Raw genomic sequence first — 22,475 nt, 5'->3', positions numbered from 1 at the left:
CAAGCCTTCTCTGTGGTGTTCACATAAACATTACTAAATCTGACATGGATTCCTTCCCAGTGGTGTCATCTCGAGCAAACCCGCCTGTTGTATCTGGGAGAAAGCAGCTGATCCCTAAACTGGCCCCAAAGAATGCAGACTTGCTAAACTTCTGCAAAAAGCAAGCTATATTTATATTATCTGCGAACTGGATTCCCTATGCTCAAGAGAGGCAAGACAAGCATTGGCCGAGCGGAACGCATAGATGGGGGCTGCAGCGGGAGAGAGAGGGGGAGGGAGTTGTGTGCGCGCGCGAAAGCACTTAATGAGCCATGACGGCACGCAACGGTAAAACAAGGCTTAATGAGATAAGAAAGGCAGATGGCAGCTGCGTGCATTCACGCGCACATGCACGCAAGCTTTAGGCCAGGAAAAGCATATGGGTAGCACTTTGTAAACCCCCTTACTAAAAGTCGAGCAAGGCTCGACCTAAAAAGTGGGGGCATACCATGCAAGAAAGATGGCACTTACTGACAGCCATCTTGTGACTCGGCAAAACTGAGTCACAAGAAAAAAGGTGAAAAAAGGATTAAAAAAACAAAAAAGAAAGCAGGGTAGAAACACCCTGAACCCCTAGGCCTGCTCAAGGGGTCCCACAGGGACCAAAAAAAGAATTCTATCGAATCCTGCCGTGAAAATAAAAAAAAATGAAGCGTGTTTCGTTATCTGATAGCCCCCGGTTGGGCCAGGTCCCGGGGGCAATGCTTATCTATGTAACGGGTGTCCACGGGGGCCCCTGCAGCCCCTGGGACCGCCACCTCCCCGGGGCTTAATTATTTATGCAAGGGGGGGCACGCGGCCCCCCGGTAGCCCCGGAGACCGCCACCTCCTCAGGGCTTATATTTAAAATGCATGGGGGGGCTCCTGCCCCCCCACACTGCCCCAGGGAACGCCACCTCCCCAGGGCAATCCTTAATAATGTGCAGGGGGCCTCACGGGCCCCCCAAGCCATGCGGACCGCCACCTCCCCAGGGCTTAAAATAAAAAAATGAAGTGTGGGGGGGCTCCTGCCACCACCTACCCAGGGCACTCTTTAATTAAATGCGGGGGTCCGTTGCGGACCCCTGAGCCCCGGCCACCACCACCTCCCCAGGGCTTTAAACAGTAAGGGAGGTGGGCCCTCCTCCAGGAACCCTTGATGGCCCTGGGGACCACCACCCCCCTGGGGCTGGCTCCTGCAATGTCCCAGGGTGCCTACCCCTGGGACACTGCTGTTTGCACAGCTCCCGCCCTGTCATAGCAAACTCTGCTTTGGTTTTTGGAAGCGAGAGCAGGAAACCTGCTCTCGCTTTCAAAAACCAAAGCAGATTGCTTTTGAACAAGGGGAGCTGCATGTCAGCAGCCACCCTTGTGCAATGCCGGCTCCCGCAGGAGGCGGGAAGCTAGCAGGGACCGTGGGGGCATTGGGGCTTCCCCCACGGTCCCCAATGGAGAGGCCAGGCCCCGGGGGAAGGGGTCCCCGGGACCAGAAGTGGCCCGGAAGGGGGTCCATGTGGCCCCCCTCCCCAATAATTAGAAGAAAAAAAAACGGAAAAGCCAACACCGGGGGATGGGGTCCCTGGGGCCATAATTGGCCTTAGGAGGGGGCCACGCGGTCCCCCTCCTAAAAAAAAAAAGGCTGGCCAGGCCCTAGGGGATGGGGTCCCCGGGGCCAGAAAGTGGTCCCCCCAATTCTCTTGCCTCTTTCTGCACTTCTCTTGCCTGTTTCTGCACCTCTCTTGGCTCTTTTTGCACCTCTCTTGGCTCTTTATGACCTCTCTTGGCTCTTTTTGCACCTCTCTTGGCTCTTTCTGCACCTCACTTGCTCCCTTCAACACTTCTCTTGCCACTTTCTGCACCCCTGTTGCTTCATTCTGCACTTTTCATGCTTCTTTCTGCACCGGTCTTGCTTCTTTATGCAACCCTGTTGTCTCTTTCTGCACCTCAATTGCCTCTTTCAGCACCTCTGTTGCTTTTTTCTGCAGATCTCTTGCCCCTTTCTGCACCTCACTTGCCTTCTTTCTACACCTCTGTTGCTTCTTTCAGCAATTCTCTTGCCTCTTTCTGGACTTCTCTTGCTCATTTCTGCACTTCTCTTGCGTCTTTATGCACCTCTGTTACCTCTTTCTGTACTTCTCTAGCCTCTTTCTGCACATCTCTAGCCTTTTTATGCACATCTCTTGCCCCTTTCTGCACCTCACTTGCCTTCTTTCTACACCTCTGTTGCTTCTTTCAGCAATTCTCTTGCCTCTTTCTGGACTTCTCTTGCTCATTTCTGCACTTCTCTTGCGTCTTTATGCACCTCTGTTGCCTCTTTCTGCACCTCTCTCGCCTCTTTCGGCACCTCTGTTGCTTCTTTCTGCACTTTTCTTGCCTCCTTCTGCAACTCTGAGTTAGAGGTAGTTTTAACCCCCCTGCCCTATTATGTACTAGGGCCTTACAGGGGAGGTCATGCCAATCACAGGGTTACCCCAACCCATAATGTAGCCTAGGGTATGCAGGTGTTTTCACTGTATTCTAAGTGTCTTTCAGCATAGCACTGGCTCCAGGCCTGGTTAGTCAGAATCAGTTACCACCAGTACCAGTTAGCAAAAAGTTGGGGGCACAGGATGGCTTTCCAACAAGGCCTCTTTCTGCACCTCTGTTGGTTCTTTCAGCATATCTATATTTCTTTCTGAACTTTTCTTCGTCTTTCTGGACTTCTGCTGCCTCTTTCAACATTTCTCTTGCTTCTTTCTGTGCCTTTCTGCCTCTTTCTGCACATGTCCTACCTCTGTAGGCATAATTATAAATGAGCATTTAAAAACCTTTGAAATTCACTGAAAAAAACACAGGTTTCAGGGACGTTTTAGTTAGAAATTAGCTTTTAAAAAACGTTAGAAATTCACAGAAAAAACGAAATTTGGCCGTTATAGTTAGTTAAGCTAACTATAACTCGCGCACCCGCAATGCACTGCTGATGACGTCACATATGACATCATTTATGACATGGTCAGTGACATCACTGATGACATCATCCATGTGATAATCTGATGCACCTCCTCACACCCTAATATAACCTTTGATACACCCACTCTAAAATACAGACTACCATTTTCGAAACCATAGACACACCAATAGCAGTTACTACATACCCACTCACTGATTCCTAGGTCTACACACATCCACACATTCACCCATACAGTCACTCATACATGCAGTCACTCACCAATACAGCACTATCATTTGCACTCATATACCTATACAGACACTCACACACCGTCACTCATCCATACAGTTACTCACACACCTAGTCAGTCATGCAAAGAATCACACTCCCATTTACTCACCTATACAGTTATACACACACCACCTTACTTATTCATACAGATACTAACACATACTTACTCTCTTACACAACCACTGATACAAGCACACACTCATCCATACAGCCACTCTCACAATCACTCATTCTCACATATAGTCATTTATATACTCCAACACTCACATATACTGCCTTTCACATATGTAGTTACTCACACATGTACCACTGAGACAACCATTCACTCACCAACACCATTCACTCACCAACACACCCATACACACACTCACCCACCCATACATCCCTTCCCAGATGTACTCTTGAACCCATACACCTAGTGAATCACCCATTAACACACCTATGCACAGAGTCACACACACCCCCACTCACCCACACAGACAGACACTCAGGCACTGTTGGACTTGGCCCTTTTGGCAGGTTCACCCCAAAACTTTTTGCATTCTCCTAGCCATTTTCTGTAACCTGGTGTTGGTGATTTTAGGCCTCTGAGCACTTAGCACCGTGGCCCAGTGTAAAGTCCGTGCGCGCTCTGAGTGCGTGTGGTGAGATTGGCCTGCCCTCCCATAGGAATGCATGGGGGATATGTGTGTCCATGGTAATTCCTGGTATGAGATGAGTGCAGGTTTAGTATGTGCAAACTCATGAGAATAAATGCTGCGCAATGGTGTGCACAGATTTATGGTGACTGGTGGAGAAATGCCACTTTTAGAAGTTGGCATTTCTGTGTGCTGTGTGCGTGCGCAAATGCTTTACACATGGACTCCGGGATAAGCCTGACTGCTCGTGCCAAGGGGGTGAGCAGGGGTTATCTTTGGTGTGTAACTCCCTTGCCCTGACTAGAGTGGTGGTCTCTGCCTGGCTTTGGCGCAAGCCTTAGCCAACCAGAGACCCCATTTCTAACAGGCACCCATAAAGATACTCAGACAACCAATCAATAACCTATATAGACACTCATGTAGCTACTCACCAACCCATGCAGCTCCTTACACACCAACTGACAGACTGATACACAACATTCACACAGTTTAGTCAATAACCCAAGCATTCAGTAAGACACGTTTAATCACTCACTTATACAGTCAGTCACACACCTACTAAATCATCCATTCAGAGACTTATACACCCACTCATTCTTCAATACACCTTGGCATACACATATATATATAAACTTTACAGAAACACGCAGTCACTGGATGATTTAATCAGTGGTGTCAAGTCAAGTCAAAAGATACTTTATTCGCCAGCTAAGAGTCATAAAAGCACAATTCATTAAAAAGTATTAATACATAAGACCTTAGAACACACTAAAAAGATTACATTCTAAAAATGCTTATGCAAAACAGATAAAACGGCTTCCCAATTAACAGTTTCATCATACATCTATAAGTCTACAAATAGAGCAGCAATATAAAGTGCAAACAGACAATAAATATATGACCAGAGTATATTAGAGCACATTAAGTAACCGAACATACTGACGCTAATGGCAGCAAACATTTCCTGTATCTAATAGCCGCTATTAAAAAGCTTGCAACCCCCAGGAGTGGTGTCATTTGAGATGTCACCAGCGATGTCACTGACCATGTCATGAATGATGTAATATGTGACGTCATCAGCAGTGCATTGCGGGGGAGTGAGTTATAGTTAGCTTAACTAACTGTAACGGGCAAATTTCTCTGGTTTTGTACGAGTGAAATGTCCAACTAACCATAACGTCCCAGAAACCTGTGCTTTTTTCAGTGAATATATATTATACTGACATTGACAAAACCAGAGCAGCGAAACACGCCTGTCAGCGCTGAGGAAGGGATCTTAAATGAAATAAACACATTATTTTTCACGGACTTGGTGTGTGTGCCTGTGTTGGCCGACACAAATTCTGTCTCTGATCGTGAAACGCTGTGTAACGCGGCTCACCACCGCGTACAGGAGGCACCCAGGGCCTTTGGCTGCGACGACTGTGAAACCCTGTGTGTGTATATATATATTATCTACTGGCGGTCGCCAGTAGATAGTTATAGTTAGGACCCTGTTTCCATAGGAAATCCGCAACATTCTATTTGGAATAACTTTGGCGCCGGTCGACGAATCCTCGCGAAATTTTCAAAACTAATGGGGCGCTACGCTCCGCTCCTACCCTGAAAATCTCGGGGTGATTCGTCAAGCGGGGGCTGAGAAAAGAGGGGGGTCCCAAAACGCGTTTTCCCCATGCATTTTTCCATAGGACCTTTAGACACAGCTACAGCCCGAACGGCTGAACAGAATTACTTGTAATTTGGCAGAGAGGTAGTCCGCAGGTCAAGGAAGTGCCTTTTGTAGGTCTGGTGTCAATCTGTTCAGTAGTTTCTGAGAAAATAGCATTTAAATCAATATATATATCTGTAAGCGCGCTCCGTGCGCTTACGGTAAGCTTACCGTACGCGTACGGTGACGTGCGCGAGCGCGATTCTGATTGGTTGTTAGATCAAAGGTAACATTCGAATCGGTCGAAACCAGGAAGTATCGGCCGCCATTTTCTGTCTCTCGCACTGAAAAACAAAGGTTGATAACATGAAAAGGGGGCAACGAAGAGAGTTGCAGACCCCCTAGCGTTCGTCAGGGGGTTCACAAAGGATCAAAAAGTATGAAAAATAAATTTAATAATTTTTTTTCAAAATCGGGGATTGCGCGTACGGTAAGCTTACCGTACGCGTACGGTAAAAAAAATAAAAAAATAAAAAAAAATTAACAATCACATTTAATATATAAATCTAAGGACCCCCAAGGGAGAAAAAAACAATTGATATTTTGTAAAAAATGGCGTGGCGTGCACGGTACGAAATGCGCAAGGTGGGTGCTCGGTGCGCGAAGCGCACCGTGTGCCCACAGCGCGCGCACGCTGCGCGAAGCGCACCGTGCGCGCAAAAATGAACAATAAATAGATAACTTAGCATTTAAAAACACCGTACAAATTCACTGAAAAAACCATAGGTTTCACACACGTTATAGTTAGGAATTAGCATTTAAAAAACCTTGCAAATTCACTTAAAAAACCATAGGTTTCACACAAGTTATAGTTAGCTGTACATTTTACTCGTAAAAAACCAATGAAATTCCACGTTATAGTTAGATCAGGTAACTATAACTTGCGCGACCGCAATCCACTGCTGATGATGTCACATATTACATCACTCATGACATGGTCAGTGACATCACTTATCACATCAATGATGACATCTCAAATGACACATTGTGGATTGCGGTCGCGCAAGTTATAGTTACCTGATCTAACTATAACGTGGAATTTCATTGGTTTTTTACGAGTAAAATGTACAGCTAACTATAACTTGTGTGAAACCTATGGTTTTTTAAGTGAATTTGCAAGGTTTTTTAAATGCTAATTCCTAACTATAACGTGTGTGAAACCTATGGTTTTTCAGTGAATATATATATATATATATATATATATATATATATATATATATATATATATATATATATATATTCACTTAAAAAACCATAGGTTTCACACATGTTATAGTTAGGTGGATATTTCACTCGTAAAAAACCAATGAAATTCCCCCGTTATAGTTAGTTCAGATAACTATAACTCGCGTGCCCGCAATCCACTGCTCATGACGTCACATATTACATCACTCATGACATGGTCAGTGGCATCACTCATGACATCACTGATGACATCATCCTTGTGATAGAGTGGCGGTCGCGCGAGTTTTTTACGAGTGAAATATCCACCTAACTATAACATGTGTGAAACCTATGGTTTTTTAAGTGAATTTGCAAGGTTTTTTAAATGCTAATTCCTAACTATAACGTGTGTGAAACCTATGGTTTTTTCAGTGAATTTGTACGGTTTTTTAAATGCTAATTTATTTATGTATTATTTTTTTTATATATTTATTTTACAATAAACTACGTATTAATTTTTTTTTTCCACCGTGCGCGCACGGTGCGCGCACCCCCGCGATTTAAAAAAAAATATATAATTTTTTTTTTGTTTTTTGGTTTTTCACCGTGCGTTCACGGTGCGCGCACCCCATGCGATTTAAAAAAAAATATATATATATTTTCTGCCTTCGGGGTCCTTCAGGGACCCCCTGACAAAGGCTAGGGTGTCAGGAACTCTCTACCCTGCCCCCTTTTCACGTTCGCCACCTTCCTTTTTCACTCTCGCACTGAAAACAAACAAAATGGCGGCCGACACTTCCTGATTTCGACCGATTCGAACGTTGACTAACATGTAACCACCAATCAGAATTACGCTCGCGCACGTTAGGGTGGTCGCACGGTGCGCGCACCCTGCGCGCGTATAGATATTGATATGTTTTTAAATGCTATTTTCTCAGGAAATACTGAACAGATTTACACCAGACCTGCAAAAGGCACTTCCTTGACCTTATGGCTACCTCTCTGCCAAATTTCAAGTAATTCTGTTCAGCCGTTCGGGCTGTAGCTGTGTCTAAAGGTCCTATGCAAAAATGCATGGGGAAAACGCGTTTTGGGACCCCCCTTTTTTCTCGGCCCCCGCTTGACGAATCACCCCGAGACTTTCAGGGTAGGAGCTGAACGGAGCGCCCCATTGGTTTTGAAAATTTCGCGAGGATTCGTAAACCGGCGCAAAAAATATTCTAAATAGAATTTTGAGATTTCCTATGGAAACATGGTCCTAACTATAACTATCTACTGGCGACCGCCAGTGGATAATATATATATATATATATATATATACATATATATATATATTACCTACTGGCGGTAGTTAGGACCCTCTTACCATAGGAAATCCGCAACATTCTATTTTGAATAACTTTGGCGCCGGTCGACGAATCCTCGCCAAATTTTCAAAATAGGTGGGGGCGCTGCGCTCCGCTCCTACCCTGAAAGTCTCGGGGGGATTCGTCAAGCGGGGGCTGAGATAAAAGGGGGGTCCCAAAACGCGTTTTTCCCATGCATTTTTCTATAGGACCTTTAGACACAGCTACAGCCCGAACGGCTGAACAGAGTTAAATGAAATTTGGCAGAGAGGTAGTCCTCAGGTCAAGGAAGTGCCTTTTGTAGGTTTGGTGTAAATCTGTTCAGTAGATTCTGAGAAAATAGCCTTTAAATCAATATATATCTGAGCCAGCTTACGGTGCGCTTACGGTGCGCTTACCGTACGCGTACGGTGACGTGCGCGAGCGCGATTCTGATTGGCTGTTAGATCTTAGTAAACATTCGAATCGGTCGAAACCAGGAAGCGGCGGCCGCCATTTTCTCTCTCGCACTCTGAGTGGGGATTAAAAAACAAAGGACAAAAACATGTAAAGGGGCTGTTTAGACAGCTCCTAAGCACCTAGCCATGTTGGGGGAGTCCCCAAAGATCCCCCAAGGCCAAAAACGGAATTTTAATTTTTTCGATAATTTCGCCGATTACGCTTACCGTACGGTAAAAAGTTTAAAAAAAAAAAAAATTATCCATACTCTCCCCACCCCATGTGCAAATGGTGCCCTTGTGCATGGCATATCACCGCTATGAAAAATTAAAATATTACCTTTCACAACGAAGCGCATCATATGTCCTCCATGTGCGCACGGTGCGCGAAGCGCATCGTGCGTACATGGCCCATCTAGCGTAACGTGGGCACGCGGTGCGCACGGAACGAACTGCGTTAAGTGGGCGCGCACGCCACGAATGGCGTAAAGTAACTTAGCATTTAAAAAACCGTACAAATTCACTGAAAAAAACATAGGTTTCACACACGTTAGGAATTAGCATTTAAAAAAACCTTGCAAATTCACTGAAAAAACCATAGGTTTCACACATGTTATAGTTAGCGGAAATTTTACTGATAAAAAACCAATGAAATTCCCCCGTTATAGTTAGTGCAGGCAACTATAACTCACGCGACCGCAATCTTCTGCTGATGACATATGTGTCTTTATGAAAAAAAAATATTTGTAATATATGTATAGCTAAAAATTTATGGAAGAAGACATGGGCAAATAAGTGTCTAAATACAGTATTAGCATCAGCAGAGGATTACGGTCGCGTGAGTTATAGTTGCCTGCACTAACTATAACGGGGGAATTTCATTGGTTTTTTATCAGTAAAATTTCCGCTAACTATAACATGTGTGAAACCTATGGTTTTTTCAGTGAATATACATATATACATATATACATATATATATATTCACTGAAAAAACCATAGGTTTCACACATGTTATAGTTAGCTGGACATTTCACTCGTGAAAAACCATTGAAATTCCCCCGTTATAGTTAGTGCAGGCAACTATAACTCACGCGACCGCAATCCTCTGCTGATGCTAATACTGTATTTAGACACTTATTTGCCCGTCTTCTTCCATTAAATTTTAGCTATACATATATTACAAATATTTTTTTTTCATAAAGACACATATGTCATCAGCAGAGGATTGCGGTTGCGTGAGTTATAGTTGCCTGCACTAACTATAACGGGGGAATTTCAATGGTTTTTCACGAGTGAAATGTCCAGCTAACTATAACATGTGTGAAACCTATGGTTTTTTCTGTGAATTTGCAAGGTTTTTTAAATGCTAATTCCTAACTATAACGTGTGTGAAACCTATGGTTTTTTCAGTGAATTTGTACGGTTTTTTAAATGCTAAGTTACTTTACGCCGTTCGTGGCGTGCACGCCCACTTCACGCAGTTCGTTCCGTGCGCGCACCGTGCGCGCACAGTGAGCACGCGGTGCGCTTTGCGCACCGCGCGCCCACTTTACGCAGTTAGTGCCGTGCCCACGTTACGCTGGATGGGCCATGTACGCACGATGCGCTTCGCGCACCGTCCGCACACGGAGGACATATTATGCGCTTCGTTGTGAAAGGTTATCTATTAAATGTTCTATTATTAAATATGCCAGGCACAAAAGGTGCCCTACGGGCACCCTTTGGCACACGGGGGGGGGGGGGGGGGGGAAATGTGGATATTTTTTTTTTTTATTTTTTTTTTACCGTAAGCGCATTCGGCGTTTTTTCAAAAAAAAAAATTGAATTTTTGGCCTTGGGGGTTCTTTTGGGACACCCTAACCAAGGCTAGGTGGTTAGGAGCTGTCTAGCCTGCCCCTTTTCATGTTATCCAACTTTGTTTTTCCTCCCCCCCTCAGAGTGCGAGAGAGAAAATGGCGGCCGACACTTCCTGGTTTCGACCGATTCGAATGTTTACTAAGATCTGACAGCCAATCAGAATCGCGCTCGCGCACGGCACCGTACGCGTACGGTAAGCTTACCGTAAGCGCACGGTTAGCGCACGGAGCGCTGCCACAGATATATATATTGATTTAAATGCGATTTTCTCAGGAACTACTGAACAGATTTACACCAGACCTACAAAAGGCACTTCCTTGACCTGTAGACTACCTCTCTGCCAAATTTCAAGTAACTCTGTTCAGCCGTTCGGGCTGTAGCTGTGTCTAAAGGTCCTATGGAAAAATGCATGGGGAAAACGCGTTTTGGGACCCCCCTTTTTTCTCAGCCCCCGCTTGACGAATCCCCCCCGAGACTTTCAGGGTAGGAGCGGAGCGTAGCGCCCCATTAGTTTTGAAAATTTTGCGAGGATTCGTCGACCGGCGCCAAAGTTATTCCAAATAGAATGTTGCGGATTTCCTATGGAAACATGGTCCTAACTATAACTATCTACTGGCGACCGCCAGTAGATAATATACATATATATATATATATATACATATACACACATACACAACCTTATTGCCCAATCCCTAAACTCATCCCCTACACCCTTGCCACCCAAATACCCCTCCCTACCCGCCCTAAAAACACCCTTGACCCAAATATGTTACTCACACTACACCCTAAAACACCCTTGCCACCCAGAATCCCCACCCACCCTACAACCTAAAAATACCCTTGCCACACAAATACTCTTACCCACCCTAAAAAAAAAACCTTGCCACCCAAATACATTTCTCAAAAAACAACTACGTGAACAAGTCAAGTAAACAAGAACCTAACCAGGGTAAACAGGTGGTGTCAGAAGTCAATTTGATCCTGAAGAACACCGATTGGAAAGAAAGGGAAGGATTATCTCTTTCTTCACATACCCTTGCCACCCGCTACCCTCACCTTGCCCTAATATATATATATATATATATATATATATATATATATATATATATATATATATATATATATATATATATATATATATATATATATATATATATATATATATATAAAATAAAGATCCACAACAACCATCACCAGTTAGACGATCCAGCCGTACTCCCCATCGCCACTCCAAAGACAGGCGCAGCCTAAAATCCGGGTGCTAGTGAATATTTATTTTTGTATTTTGATTACTCATAGCAACACCTCACATGGAACGCCTACGCGGGTCAGCTTTTGCCTTCAACCGGGTAAATATCTATATCTATATAAATAATGGTCTCACCCATTAATAATGGCATCCTTCATCATAGGGCTGCTACAACATCCCTGTATAGACCAAGGCCTGGAATGAGCATGGGGAAGGGATAAGGCAGTACAAATAAATAAATCAGGATCCTTGCAGCAAAACACAAACAGAAAAATAGTGAAGGTGGAGTGATAAAACTATCTTAAGGGTGCCCTAAACAGTCTTTATTCATGGACTTCCTGGACAGGATTAAAAAGCATTCTAAAAAGGATTACTCTAAGTGCCCCTTCATCCCTCCTTTACCACTTATGTTGTCGACATGTGTCTGCGGTAATTATTCCCCTTAGAAACAAAAGTAAAGTTCTCTTAGGAAATATTAATCCAAGTTGTAACGACCTTACAAGTCACTTTCTACGTACACTCACACGGAATTCCAAGTTTCACCATGTCTATCACTGAAACTGGCATGCAAGCGGTAGCATCCCCTTGTAGTCATGCTGTCTTCAAGGGAAGGCCGCCACCTACTAATGCCTCTCGCTGCTCTGTGTATAGGTCACTCTTTGCACTTTCTGGCGCTCTCTCATCCCTACCAGATAGGGCACACTCTGCACTTCCTGCCACTCTCTCATCCCTAGCAGATAGGGCTCTCTCTAACTCCATGCAGCTCTCTCATCCCTATCAGATAGGGCTCTCTCTGCACTTCATGCCGCTCTCTTATTCCTAGCAGATAGGTCACTCTGCACTTCCTGGCACTCTCTCATCCCTAGCAGATAGAGCACTCTCTGCACTTCCTGGCACTCTCTCATCCCTTTCAGATATGGCTCTCTCTCTGCACTTCCTGCCGCTCTCTCATCCCAAGCAGAAAGGGCTGTCTCTGTACTTCCTGCCATTCTCTCATCCCTAGCAGATAGGGCTCTCTCTGCACTTCATGCCGCTCTCTCATCCCTAGCAGATAGGGCATTCACTTCAATTACTGCTGCACTCTCCTCCCTAGCAGATAGGGCTCTCTCTGCAATTTCTGCTGCTCTCTCATACCTAGAAGATAGAGCATTCACTTTACTTCCTGCTGCTCTCTCATCCCTTGCAGATAGGGCTCTCTCTGCACTTACTGCTGCTCTCTCATCCCTTGCAGATAGGGCTCTCTCTGCACTTCCTGCTGCTCTCTCATCTCTAGCAGATAAGGCAATCACTTCAATTCCTGCTGCTCTCTCATCCCTAGCATATAGGGCTCTCACTGCACTTTCTGCCGCTCTCTCATCTCTAGAAGATAGGGAACTCTCTGCAATTCTTGCTGCTCCCTCATCCCTATCAGTAGGGCTCTCTCTGCGCTTCCTGCCACTCTCCCCCAATCAGGGATGAGAGCGCCCAATCTGATGACTTATTGTAGGGCGTATTTTGTGTCTGCAGCTCAAGACTGAAATGTGATTTTATTTTGGTAACAGTATCTTTGCACGAAAGTTTAATTTTAAGAAGTTTAAAATAAATGAAACTGTATTTGGGACACAGCATGCGAAAAAGAGGAGAGAGAAAAGAGAGTCAGAAGCGAGAGAGAGGGAAGAGACGGAGACACCCACAAGGAGGAAGTGAGGGCGGCGAGAGAGAGAAAGATCCAGAAAGGGGAAGTGAGAGCGGTGAGAGAGACAGACACAGAAAGGGGAAGTGAGGGCGGCGAGAGAGTAAGAGAGAAGAAGTGAGTGAGTGAGAGAGAGCAATAGATACGAGGAGCGTACAGGGGATTTGGACAAGGCAGGAGGGAGGGAAAAAGATCTTTTCACAGGAGGTGTAAGCCTTACAGATGTACGTAATAATGGATTCACTTAGCCAAAGTGTACATTAAGAACGAATGGCCAGCGGGTCAGTAAATGATGGATGGTAATTCAGTCAATGAACCAAATGAATGGATGGTTCAATAGGAGACTGACTGCTAGATATGTGGACGGGGATGCTGGCTGGAGAGTGCAGGGATATGCAGGTAAAGGGACAGAGGGACAAAGGTATGCATGGACAGCTGGAAGAATAAATGCTAGAGGGCTCAGTGGCTGAATGTGCAGATGGGGGTCGGCTCGGCAGGGGATGGGGGGGGTGGGCAAATGGAGGGAGGGACTTTGTAGGAGTGTGAATGAAAGCCAATTTATGGACTTTGCGGGTGAAATAACGATGGTGTGGATGGAAGGATGGATGGATACACAGGCAGATGGAACAAGTGAAAACATGAGGATGAATAGATGTGTGGGTACAAATCTTGATGGAGCAGATAGATAACTAGAAGACAGGATGGACTGTTGGTGGATAGATCTGGTGCTTGAAAAGATGGGTAGAGGGTTGATACGTGGGTGAATGAATAAGGGGTGTGGATATATAAACCTGTGTGAAGGGAAAGAGTGAGTGATACATAAATAAATTAATGGAGGGACTGGAAAGCTCCTACAAGATCACATAGATGAATAGAAGAATAAATGGTACGACTGATGGGTAACCAGTGGGCTGGAAGAATGGACAGACATATTAGTGAATGAATTAGTGAATGATTTAACAAAATTACAATGGTTCCAGGTGCAGAATCCCTTTTATCGGTTCCAGGTGCAGACTCCCTAGTATCTTAATATTACATATATCTATACCCTTTCTGATATATATATATCTCAAAGCCTGAAACAGTGGAGTCAAGGGGAGACTTAAGATTGGGACTCACCCTGCCTTTCTCCACTTCTCGAGTAGTCATTACGATAAGCCGGGAGTTCTCTTGCCACACCATCTGCCAGAAGTCATTGACTGTTGCAGCGAGGCACCCTTGGCAAGCGATGAAGGTCTTGGCATACTCGTCTGGACTCACCAACCGGTTCTGCAGACACAGAAAGACAGACAGACGTGGGTTGATGTCAACTAGTGATATGGCACTCAACACCAGAGTTTCGCCTGTTTCTAAGTGCCTCAAATATTTGAGACGGATAACGAAATGAGGTACCAGATGACAAAGCCCAGGATAACACACAACTGGTCAAGTGGAAAAAATGCATTTAGAATACAGATCTGTTGGCCACATCTCCGGAGACTGAGGCTGGCAGACGGACAGGGGGAGGAAAGCTGAAGATACTGAAACAGGATGCCAACCAATGCCTGTTGGAGCCGATGGTGCACCTGGTGGGGTCGGTTCTTTCCAATACAGCAGTCGCAATGTCACAACATCTGCTATGATCTTCCCTTACCTTAACATAGTTGGCATTGATGTAATCGGATCCTGAAACATTGGGGTCTCCAGATTCAAGGATAACTCTGGTTTCATCAACTGAGAAAGAAGAAAAATAAAAGAAGGGTACAAAGTGAGGAGAAGAGGCAACTGGAAGTAGGATATAGGTTGGGCAGAGCCATCGGAAAGAACACAAAACACACACTATTAACAGAGACCTTTCCTGGACTCCCTTACAATATGTTTAGGAGCTCTCCTCAAAGCAAATGAAGACATGAATAGGAGGTCTCATTGGTGCAGCTATAAAATTGGATAAAGAGTGTCCTAGGTGTTTTTATGCATATATGACAGACATCCTCAATGTTCGTATCAGCATCCTCCTTGGTACTGATGAAGGAGTATGTCAGAGGCCTCCACATTGCTCCTACAACACACATCTGAGCTCTCCTCAAGTCCCAATACATATGTATGAGACCACCTTAATGCTACAATCAGCTGCAGCCCGTCCATACAGGCAGATGTGCCACAACCCCTCACCTTTTTGCGGATAACAGTGTCTCTCAGGCTAAGCAAAGGTCAGTCTGACAGACACTCTTCTTGTTCAGGCAGCCAGGAGCTAGTCATGCGATCACTGTGCAGGCTCCTGGCTGCCTGAGCTGAACTTTGCCAGGTTGAGGATGTCACAGCTCTGTTGGCGTGACCTCCTCAGCTTGGTAAAAGTGCTTTGAGGCCCTCCCCCTCATGACGAGGGGGAGCATCACTGATTGCCTTGCCATTCTTAAGCCATAAAGTGCCCAGGGCCGATTGTCAATCACTGATACCTCGTCATATAGTGGGGTGGGGTCAGCATGTCTCACTGACCCCATCCCACTTTGTGACGAGTGAGGGACTGCTGCCTCGTCTCAGTGGCTGACCTAAAGTGAGCCAATGAGAGAAGGCAGCAGTCCCAACCCTCCTGTGACCTCCGAGGATGTTCTCTCCATGAGCTGCAGGGCAGGTAAGTTGAATGTTTGGTGAGTGTGTATACATATATGTATGATTTTTTTGTGAGTGTTGTCAATGCGTGTGTGTGTGTTTGTGACTGCATGGGTGTGAGTGTATATGTGTGTGTGTGTGGCTCTCCCGCCCCCCCTTGCCAAACTTACCGTCTGCCACTGGCTCTAATGCAATTTCCTCAAATCTGATTACGTGTGTAAGGGTGTTCATGGCAGGGTCGGACTAGCCTTAAGGCAAAATGACAATGCATGAAGGGCTGGTCTGACAAGTCAGTTTGTGGGACGCTTTTTGTCTGCTTGAGGGCCATTCTCCTAACTGTGAACTCTGTGCAGGTCTGTCTCCACTCTTTACCCAGGACCAGTGGATACCAGTGCTCACCAGTACCTTTGGCATGACACTTTCAGAGAGCAAGGCAGGCCAACCTAAGTGTAAACTTGGAGGTTGCGGGCAGATTGATGGATGAAGTTATGGGGGGTGTCACAAAAGGTTTACTTTATTAAAAATTAATGCATGGAATCAATGTTAAATAAGAGAACATAAAGGTTTGGTGAAGGGCCATACCTTATCAGCCCTGGAAGTGTGGAAGGGCAGCAGTAGGCTTTTGATGTTGCTGGCCACATCGAAAGGCTGTCCCCAGGGCACAATGGAGCAGGACACTGGACACACGGCACAACCAAAGGCCCTATCCTTCGGCCAATATTTCCCAAGCACTGTCTTAGCACAAGCGCTCCAAATCCATCTATAGTTTTTGTTGAGTTTGCTCTGGGTGTGTTATGGTTTGGTAGTGACAATATCCTGCCAGTTTCAGAGGTTTTAAATTTGTTATAAGGTTGCTTAAACAAAACATTATTAAATACACATTTTATATCGGAATGCTGCATGTTTTCTTAGAATGTAGTTTGGCAACTCTGCATAATTTGCTTTTTCATCTTTTAGATTTGCCTTTTCTCTTTTAGAGATATGGGAGACGTTTTCTCTGCATATTAAACGCATCATAAATTGGTCTTACTCTAATCTAGGCTTGTTGACTCACCCTATTAACAAAGAGTGTTCCCAGAGATTTTTCACACTCTGGACCTAACCAAGGACAGTCCAACTGTCCCTGGCTACTGCTATGCAATGTATCAATTGAACTGCCTGAACAAACTATGAGAATGTGTGCAGACCCAATGTAGTACTACCATGAGAGAAACTTCAATTGCATTCTGTAGTAAAATGTTTCTTCTTGCTGGTTCTCTAATGGTGCATATCCTGAAAATGATGCACTCATGTAGAACGTATGAATGACTTTGTCTAAAGTCCTATAAAAGGACGTGCACCTTTCTATGTACAGGAGACCCCTTACCGCCAGCTTTAGAAGGCTAATCTATGCCGTATTTCACTTAGCACTGTACTGAGTTCTTTGAACGTATGATTTCGATGCTTTGCCGCTCAACCTACTTATGGCATGTTTGATGTAAACTGCCTATTAATTCTTTATCACTTGCTACCAAGCTAAATCAATTGCCTGAAGGTGAAGGATCCTGTCGGGAAGCACCAAAGTCCGTATCTGTGCTACTCTGCTCTCAGTCCTAGCTGTTGGTGCGCCCCATGAGTTGGATTGCAGGAAAAGTTTGATCGCCGACAGAGGCTCAAAAAAAGATATTATGGTTGAGAAACAGCATTTCAGAGTTGATGGTTTCTCAAGCCTCTTACAGTTTTCCTGTTATGGGCAGTTTGTAATGTTCTCTGGTGTGTTCTCAAGGCCCTTGGGGTTGTCCCTGTGCCCATCTAAGTCAGAATAACATCTTTTTATCGAAATAGTTTCTGAAATCTAGCTTATCCGTTCGAGAACCTAGTAATGGAGGCCACAGTGAAAAATCACATGTATTCTCAGCTATTTATTTGAAAGGTTTTATAAAGCACGAACAAGACCCAGAACAGGTATCAGAGCGCTGTAAAGAGAGGACAATTAGCGTTGCCATGGGGAGACAGTAAAATTACAATACAACAAAGGTAGCATAGGAAGTACCAGGTGAAGGACCTACTAGAAGAGGTTGGGCAGTTTAAGCAGAGCACTACACCACAAGAACGATACAGTACATTTCGAATCGAGTACAAATTTAAAACATAGTAGAGAGAAAGATTGCCAGGCATGCATTTCAATACACAAAGTAAAAAAGATTGTCAAGCACTCGAGGGAAGTGATTATCACAAGAACATAGAGGCTATTGCTGTTGAAGTTCTTCCAAAAGTAGCCATTTGACTTGTTTCTTAAAAGAAGCAGTTGAGGGGTTGGTTCTGAATTCTGTCGGAAGGGCATTCCAGATTCTTAGCGCCAGCCCTGAGAAGGTGCGATTGTAGGTTCTTTATTTTGTTGAATTTGGGTGTTTTCAGGAGTAGGGTATTCGAGCTTCATAAGTTTCGACTGGAACCAGAGAGCTCGAGTTTCTTTGCCAGGTAAACGGGGCTATTGCGGTGTATAGCTTTTTGTGTCAGACATGCTATCTTGAATCGGATCCTTGCTTCAATGGGAAGCCAGTTAAGTTGAATTAGGTCACGTGTAATATGATCATGCTTTCTGGAGCCTGTGATTAGTCTGGCAGAGGCGTTCAGAGTAGCTCCTAGTGGCGCTAACCTTGCTTTAGGAAGCCCTGCTAGGATTACCAAGCCATATTCAACTTGCGAGATAACAAGTGATTGGACTGTTGATTGGACGTCCTCAGGAGGTAGGAAAGGTTTGATTTTGCTGAGAGTGTTGAGTTGATGGTTCACACTCTCAGTAGTGGCCCTGATGTGTCCTTGTATGTTTAGAAATTTGTCCAGAGTGACACCCAAAGAGCAAGCGGAGTCCACCACTTGCAGGGAGCAGTTGAGTGCAGAGATATCTTTAATCCAGTTTTACGTTGGGTTCTCTTGGTTGTGGGGTGTAATCAGGAGAAATTCTGTTTTCAGTGCATTTAGTAGCAGATAGTTATGTGTTAGCCATTGCTGAGTTTTTTGGAGCGCTCCATTAAGAGTTTTAATCTCATCTGGAGAGGAGATCTTCAAATACAGTTGTGTATCGTCTGCGTACATATGGTATTGAATGTTTGGCCCGTTCAAAATAGCAGTTAGTGGTTCCATGAGGAGATTGAAGAGTGTGGTCGAGAGAGCAGATCCCTGAGGTAGCCCCATCCTATATTGCAGAAGGTTAATCAAGTTATCATGTTTGATAGTGTCAAAAGCAGAGGACAAGTCTAGAAGAATTAGAAGACAAGGTGGGTCTTGGTCCAGAGCTTTCAAGGCGTCATCCACAATGTGGGTAAGGGCAGTTTCTGTGCTATGACCTGGTCTAAAGTCTGACTGATTTCGGTCTTACAACTGAAATTTCAAGATATGGTTGCATAGCTGAGTGTGAACGCACTTCTCAAGCAACTTCACTAAAGACATGATGCTAGTGATCGGCTGGTAGTTATTGGGTTCAGTTAGGTCTGCATTGGGCTTCTTGGGGATAGGTGTGACTTGCCCCATTTTAAGGCAGTCCGGAATCCTCCCCTGTAAAAGAGATTGTTGGATGATCTTGGACCAGAGAGGCAGAATGGCCGGGTTGAGGTCTTTGAGCAGCATAGCGGGGAGTGGATCACTCAAATGGTTGGATGGTTTAAGAGATGCCACTGAGTGTGATATCTCCACCAAATCAGGGAGTATGAAGGTGTTCCAGCAAGCTACTCAGGTGATTCAGTTCTTGCACTAACATTGCCATTTTGAAAATCACAAAAAGCACTTGATCAATCAAGGGAAAATATATGTTTAAAAATATAGTATTCAAATCAGTTTTGAAACTGAACCATAGATAGCGCTAAAGTTAAGACGTCAACGCTCTATTTTACTTATGTACTCTGTAAATAGCCCAAAAATGACTGCCCAGGTTTACATCAAACCACAGAAAGATCCCAGGTGGACCAAGCCCTTCGTCTCTGCCACTCTGTGCAGGTTTTGTTGCACTCTTGAGCAGAACTTGTTCTTATTGTTATCAGGCAAAAAATCTACTTTTGTCATACCTGCATCCCTTTAACTTCATCCCTCACTGACCAATCTGTTTGAAATTTTAAAAAAACATGTCAAAAACAAGGAGAGAACTAGGGAAGGGAAGGGGGTGCATCCGTATCCCCTGTAGACCCACCACACAGACAACTATAAGATAATTATTTCTTTTTTTTAGTTGCATCACGTATAATGTTTTAACCATATCCGGAGCCGCCATTAATGCAATTAGAAAGGCAAGGATTCTCAGAGGTATTTTTAATCCACATCACATCACACCTTTGCACCACACCAGCTCCGCTGTAATCAGGCGTTGTAGCACAACTGGGGGGCATTCGGCCACCCGGTTGAGACCCCAATGATGAAGCATGACACCAACAAGGTTGGTGTGTGAGGGGTCTTTTTACTAACCCAGTGGGTTCCCAAACACTGCCTCGCTGTGATCGTGCCACACATACTTGGGTTCGTCCATCATTGTTTAAACACATTTTAAAAAAACAACCAGCGTTAGGTTAAAGTGTACTTTGGAGAACTAAAGTGTACTTTGTAGAACTCCTTGAAGACTCAAAACAAAGGGGACCAAAGTTATGAGGCATTAAAAAATGCTTTTAGCTGAACCATAACTAAAGATCAGCTCTCTGATAGACACAGGTACATTCAGTGGTCTGACACAGGCACAAGAGCTCAGATCTCCTACGGGCATAGGCTCAGAGCTACTTCATGTCTCATAGGTGAGCACCACACCTGCCGTCCATACTTACACAATATAAAGCAATGGGGTAGCTCAGTCTAGTGCAGAACCTGGGGATTACTAATATATGTGAAACGGTGGTTCTGAGGAACTCCGATTTTCGATCGTGATCGAATCGACCCGCCATTTTGTGCTCCGCCGCCATTTTATGTTGCCATCACTCCGGCAGCACGGCGAACAAAGTCTATTCCGCTTTTTCTGCAGCTTCGTGTCGAAATAACCCTTCTGCCTCTATTTGCAAAGCTGGTGTTAGGTCTGGCCGAGTACACTAATCCCTGTCTGTTTTTTCTAATCCCCGTCTCAACTATCTGTTGGTTCACACTATTCTTTTCTGACTTTATCTTATCGTCTGGCCTTCACTGTCCTCTGCTAGCATTCTCTCGTTTCACAACTGTCCTCCAACACACACAGACGTATCTCGCCACCTGCAAGTTAGTTACGAATCCGTTAATGAATTAGTTTAAGGGAAGGTTGACAAACATAGTTGGAGGAGAGGTTTCTTCGAGTCATCTGACACTTTGTTTTCAAACCTTTCCTATTGGTTCTGTCCTGTTTTTTAACTTTTCTTATTGGCTCTTTCTTGTATATTCTGGGTGTGTATTTGGTTAATGTATATGTTACCTATATGGTATAAAAGATTGTGCGCCACGGAGTGAAGTGGCAGTCTCCTAAGAACCTACCTTGTGTACTTCTGGGATAACTGTACTAGCTGCAGCTAATAAATCTGATCTTCTAACGCCTAACAGAGTGTCCCGTGTCTCTGTGTAGCTGAGCAGGAGAACCTAGGAGATTAAGGCGTAACCTGCGCCGCCAGGCCCAAAAGGTTCTGGTTCTTCAGTTCTGCAACTCTTAAAAAATCAAACGAACATTTTCACAATTGTATCTCTCCAAAAGGATGAGAACGATCACCAAATGAAAAAAATGTCAGTGTGAACGCATTACGTTACATATACCTACATACACACAGATAAGTTCATTTGGACTAACATTTAGGACTACAAAGTGCACATACATTGAAATATTTACATGTCACATAACTTTACGCATAATACATGGACATACATATAAAAATTATATTGTGTGAAATAAACATATCAACCCAGTAAGCGATTAAATCATTAGTTTGATGTCCTGGGTGATTTACTACACTTGATAATAAAGCGTTGACGTTTCGACCCCTGAGAAAACATGGTATTTTAAACGTCTTAGCGGGTCTTCCTCTGGACTAAAAAGGCTGGTCTGTGTGTAGCCTTTGGGAGCGATTTTCACCCTTGGAGGCACTAAAGTCTCAATCTCGTGCCATTAATGATAAGCTTACTTCAAGGAAAAACCATTCCTCTGGCGTCAGGCGCACGGGGCTCCATGTGGAACTCGGGTAAAAAAACTCAATGTTGGCACTGGGGGATTTGCCTCTCTTCCCTGGGCCTTGTTATTCACATCAAAGGCTCAGAATCGCCAATGAAAACTTCAAAGTATGAATTCCTTTTCTTTAAGCAGAGCGACGTGCAGCCCTCGTCCTCTGTGATCATTTCGTAAAGCTTACTTACACGGTAGGATGTTCTTGTACCGGTTCTTGCTCTTGTTCTCCGGCCGCTGTCCTTCAGAGCGGTCTCGCAGCTGCTTGGCCTCCTGCTTCTGTAAGGCCTGAAAGCCACCAAGATGAGACAGAATGTGAATAAACCAAGTAGCAAGATGTGATTGGGAAGAGAAGAGGGAAGCAGGATGATATGAGTGCAGACCAGAGGGCGAGAAGTGGATATAGTGAAGGATAGGAAGCAAAAAAAGGGAAAAAGGAAGAAT

The 22,475-nt window shown here is 44.5% G+C and overlaps 1 protein-coding gene across 6 annotated transcripts in view; it reads right to left on the bottom strand.

The window, feature by feature from the left end:
* LOC146812763 (tyrosine-protein phosphatase non-receptor type 6-like) overlaps positions 1-22,475 on the bottom strand; it is a 302,600-nt gene that overhangs the window by 64,878 nt on the left and 215,247 nt on the right. For all 6 annotated transcript variants that reach the window (XM_085619862.1, XM_085619866.1, XM_085619864.1 and 3 more), the window contains 3 exons: positions 22,223-22,319; positions 14,943-15,022; positions 14,429-14,578 (listed from right to left, as the gene is read on the bottom strand). In XM_085619862.1, the coding sequence (XP_085475988.1) occupies positions 14,429-14,578; positions 14,943-15,022; positions 22,223-22,319 (327 nt within the window). The remainder of the gene's footprint in view (positions 1-14,428; positions 14,579-14,942; positions 15,023-22,222; positions 22,320-22,475) is intronic.

This window comes from Triturus cristatus, chromosome 7 (genome assembly GCF_964204655.1).
Source record: "Triturus cristatus chromosome 7, aTriCri1.1, whole genome shotgun sequence".
NCBI lineage: Eukaryota > Metazoa > Chordata > Amphibia > Caudata > Salamandridae > Triturus > Triturus cristatus.
The sequence above is the reverse complement of the archived record's forward strand: the minus strand, read 5'-3'. Positions and strand labels throughout refer to the sequence as shown.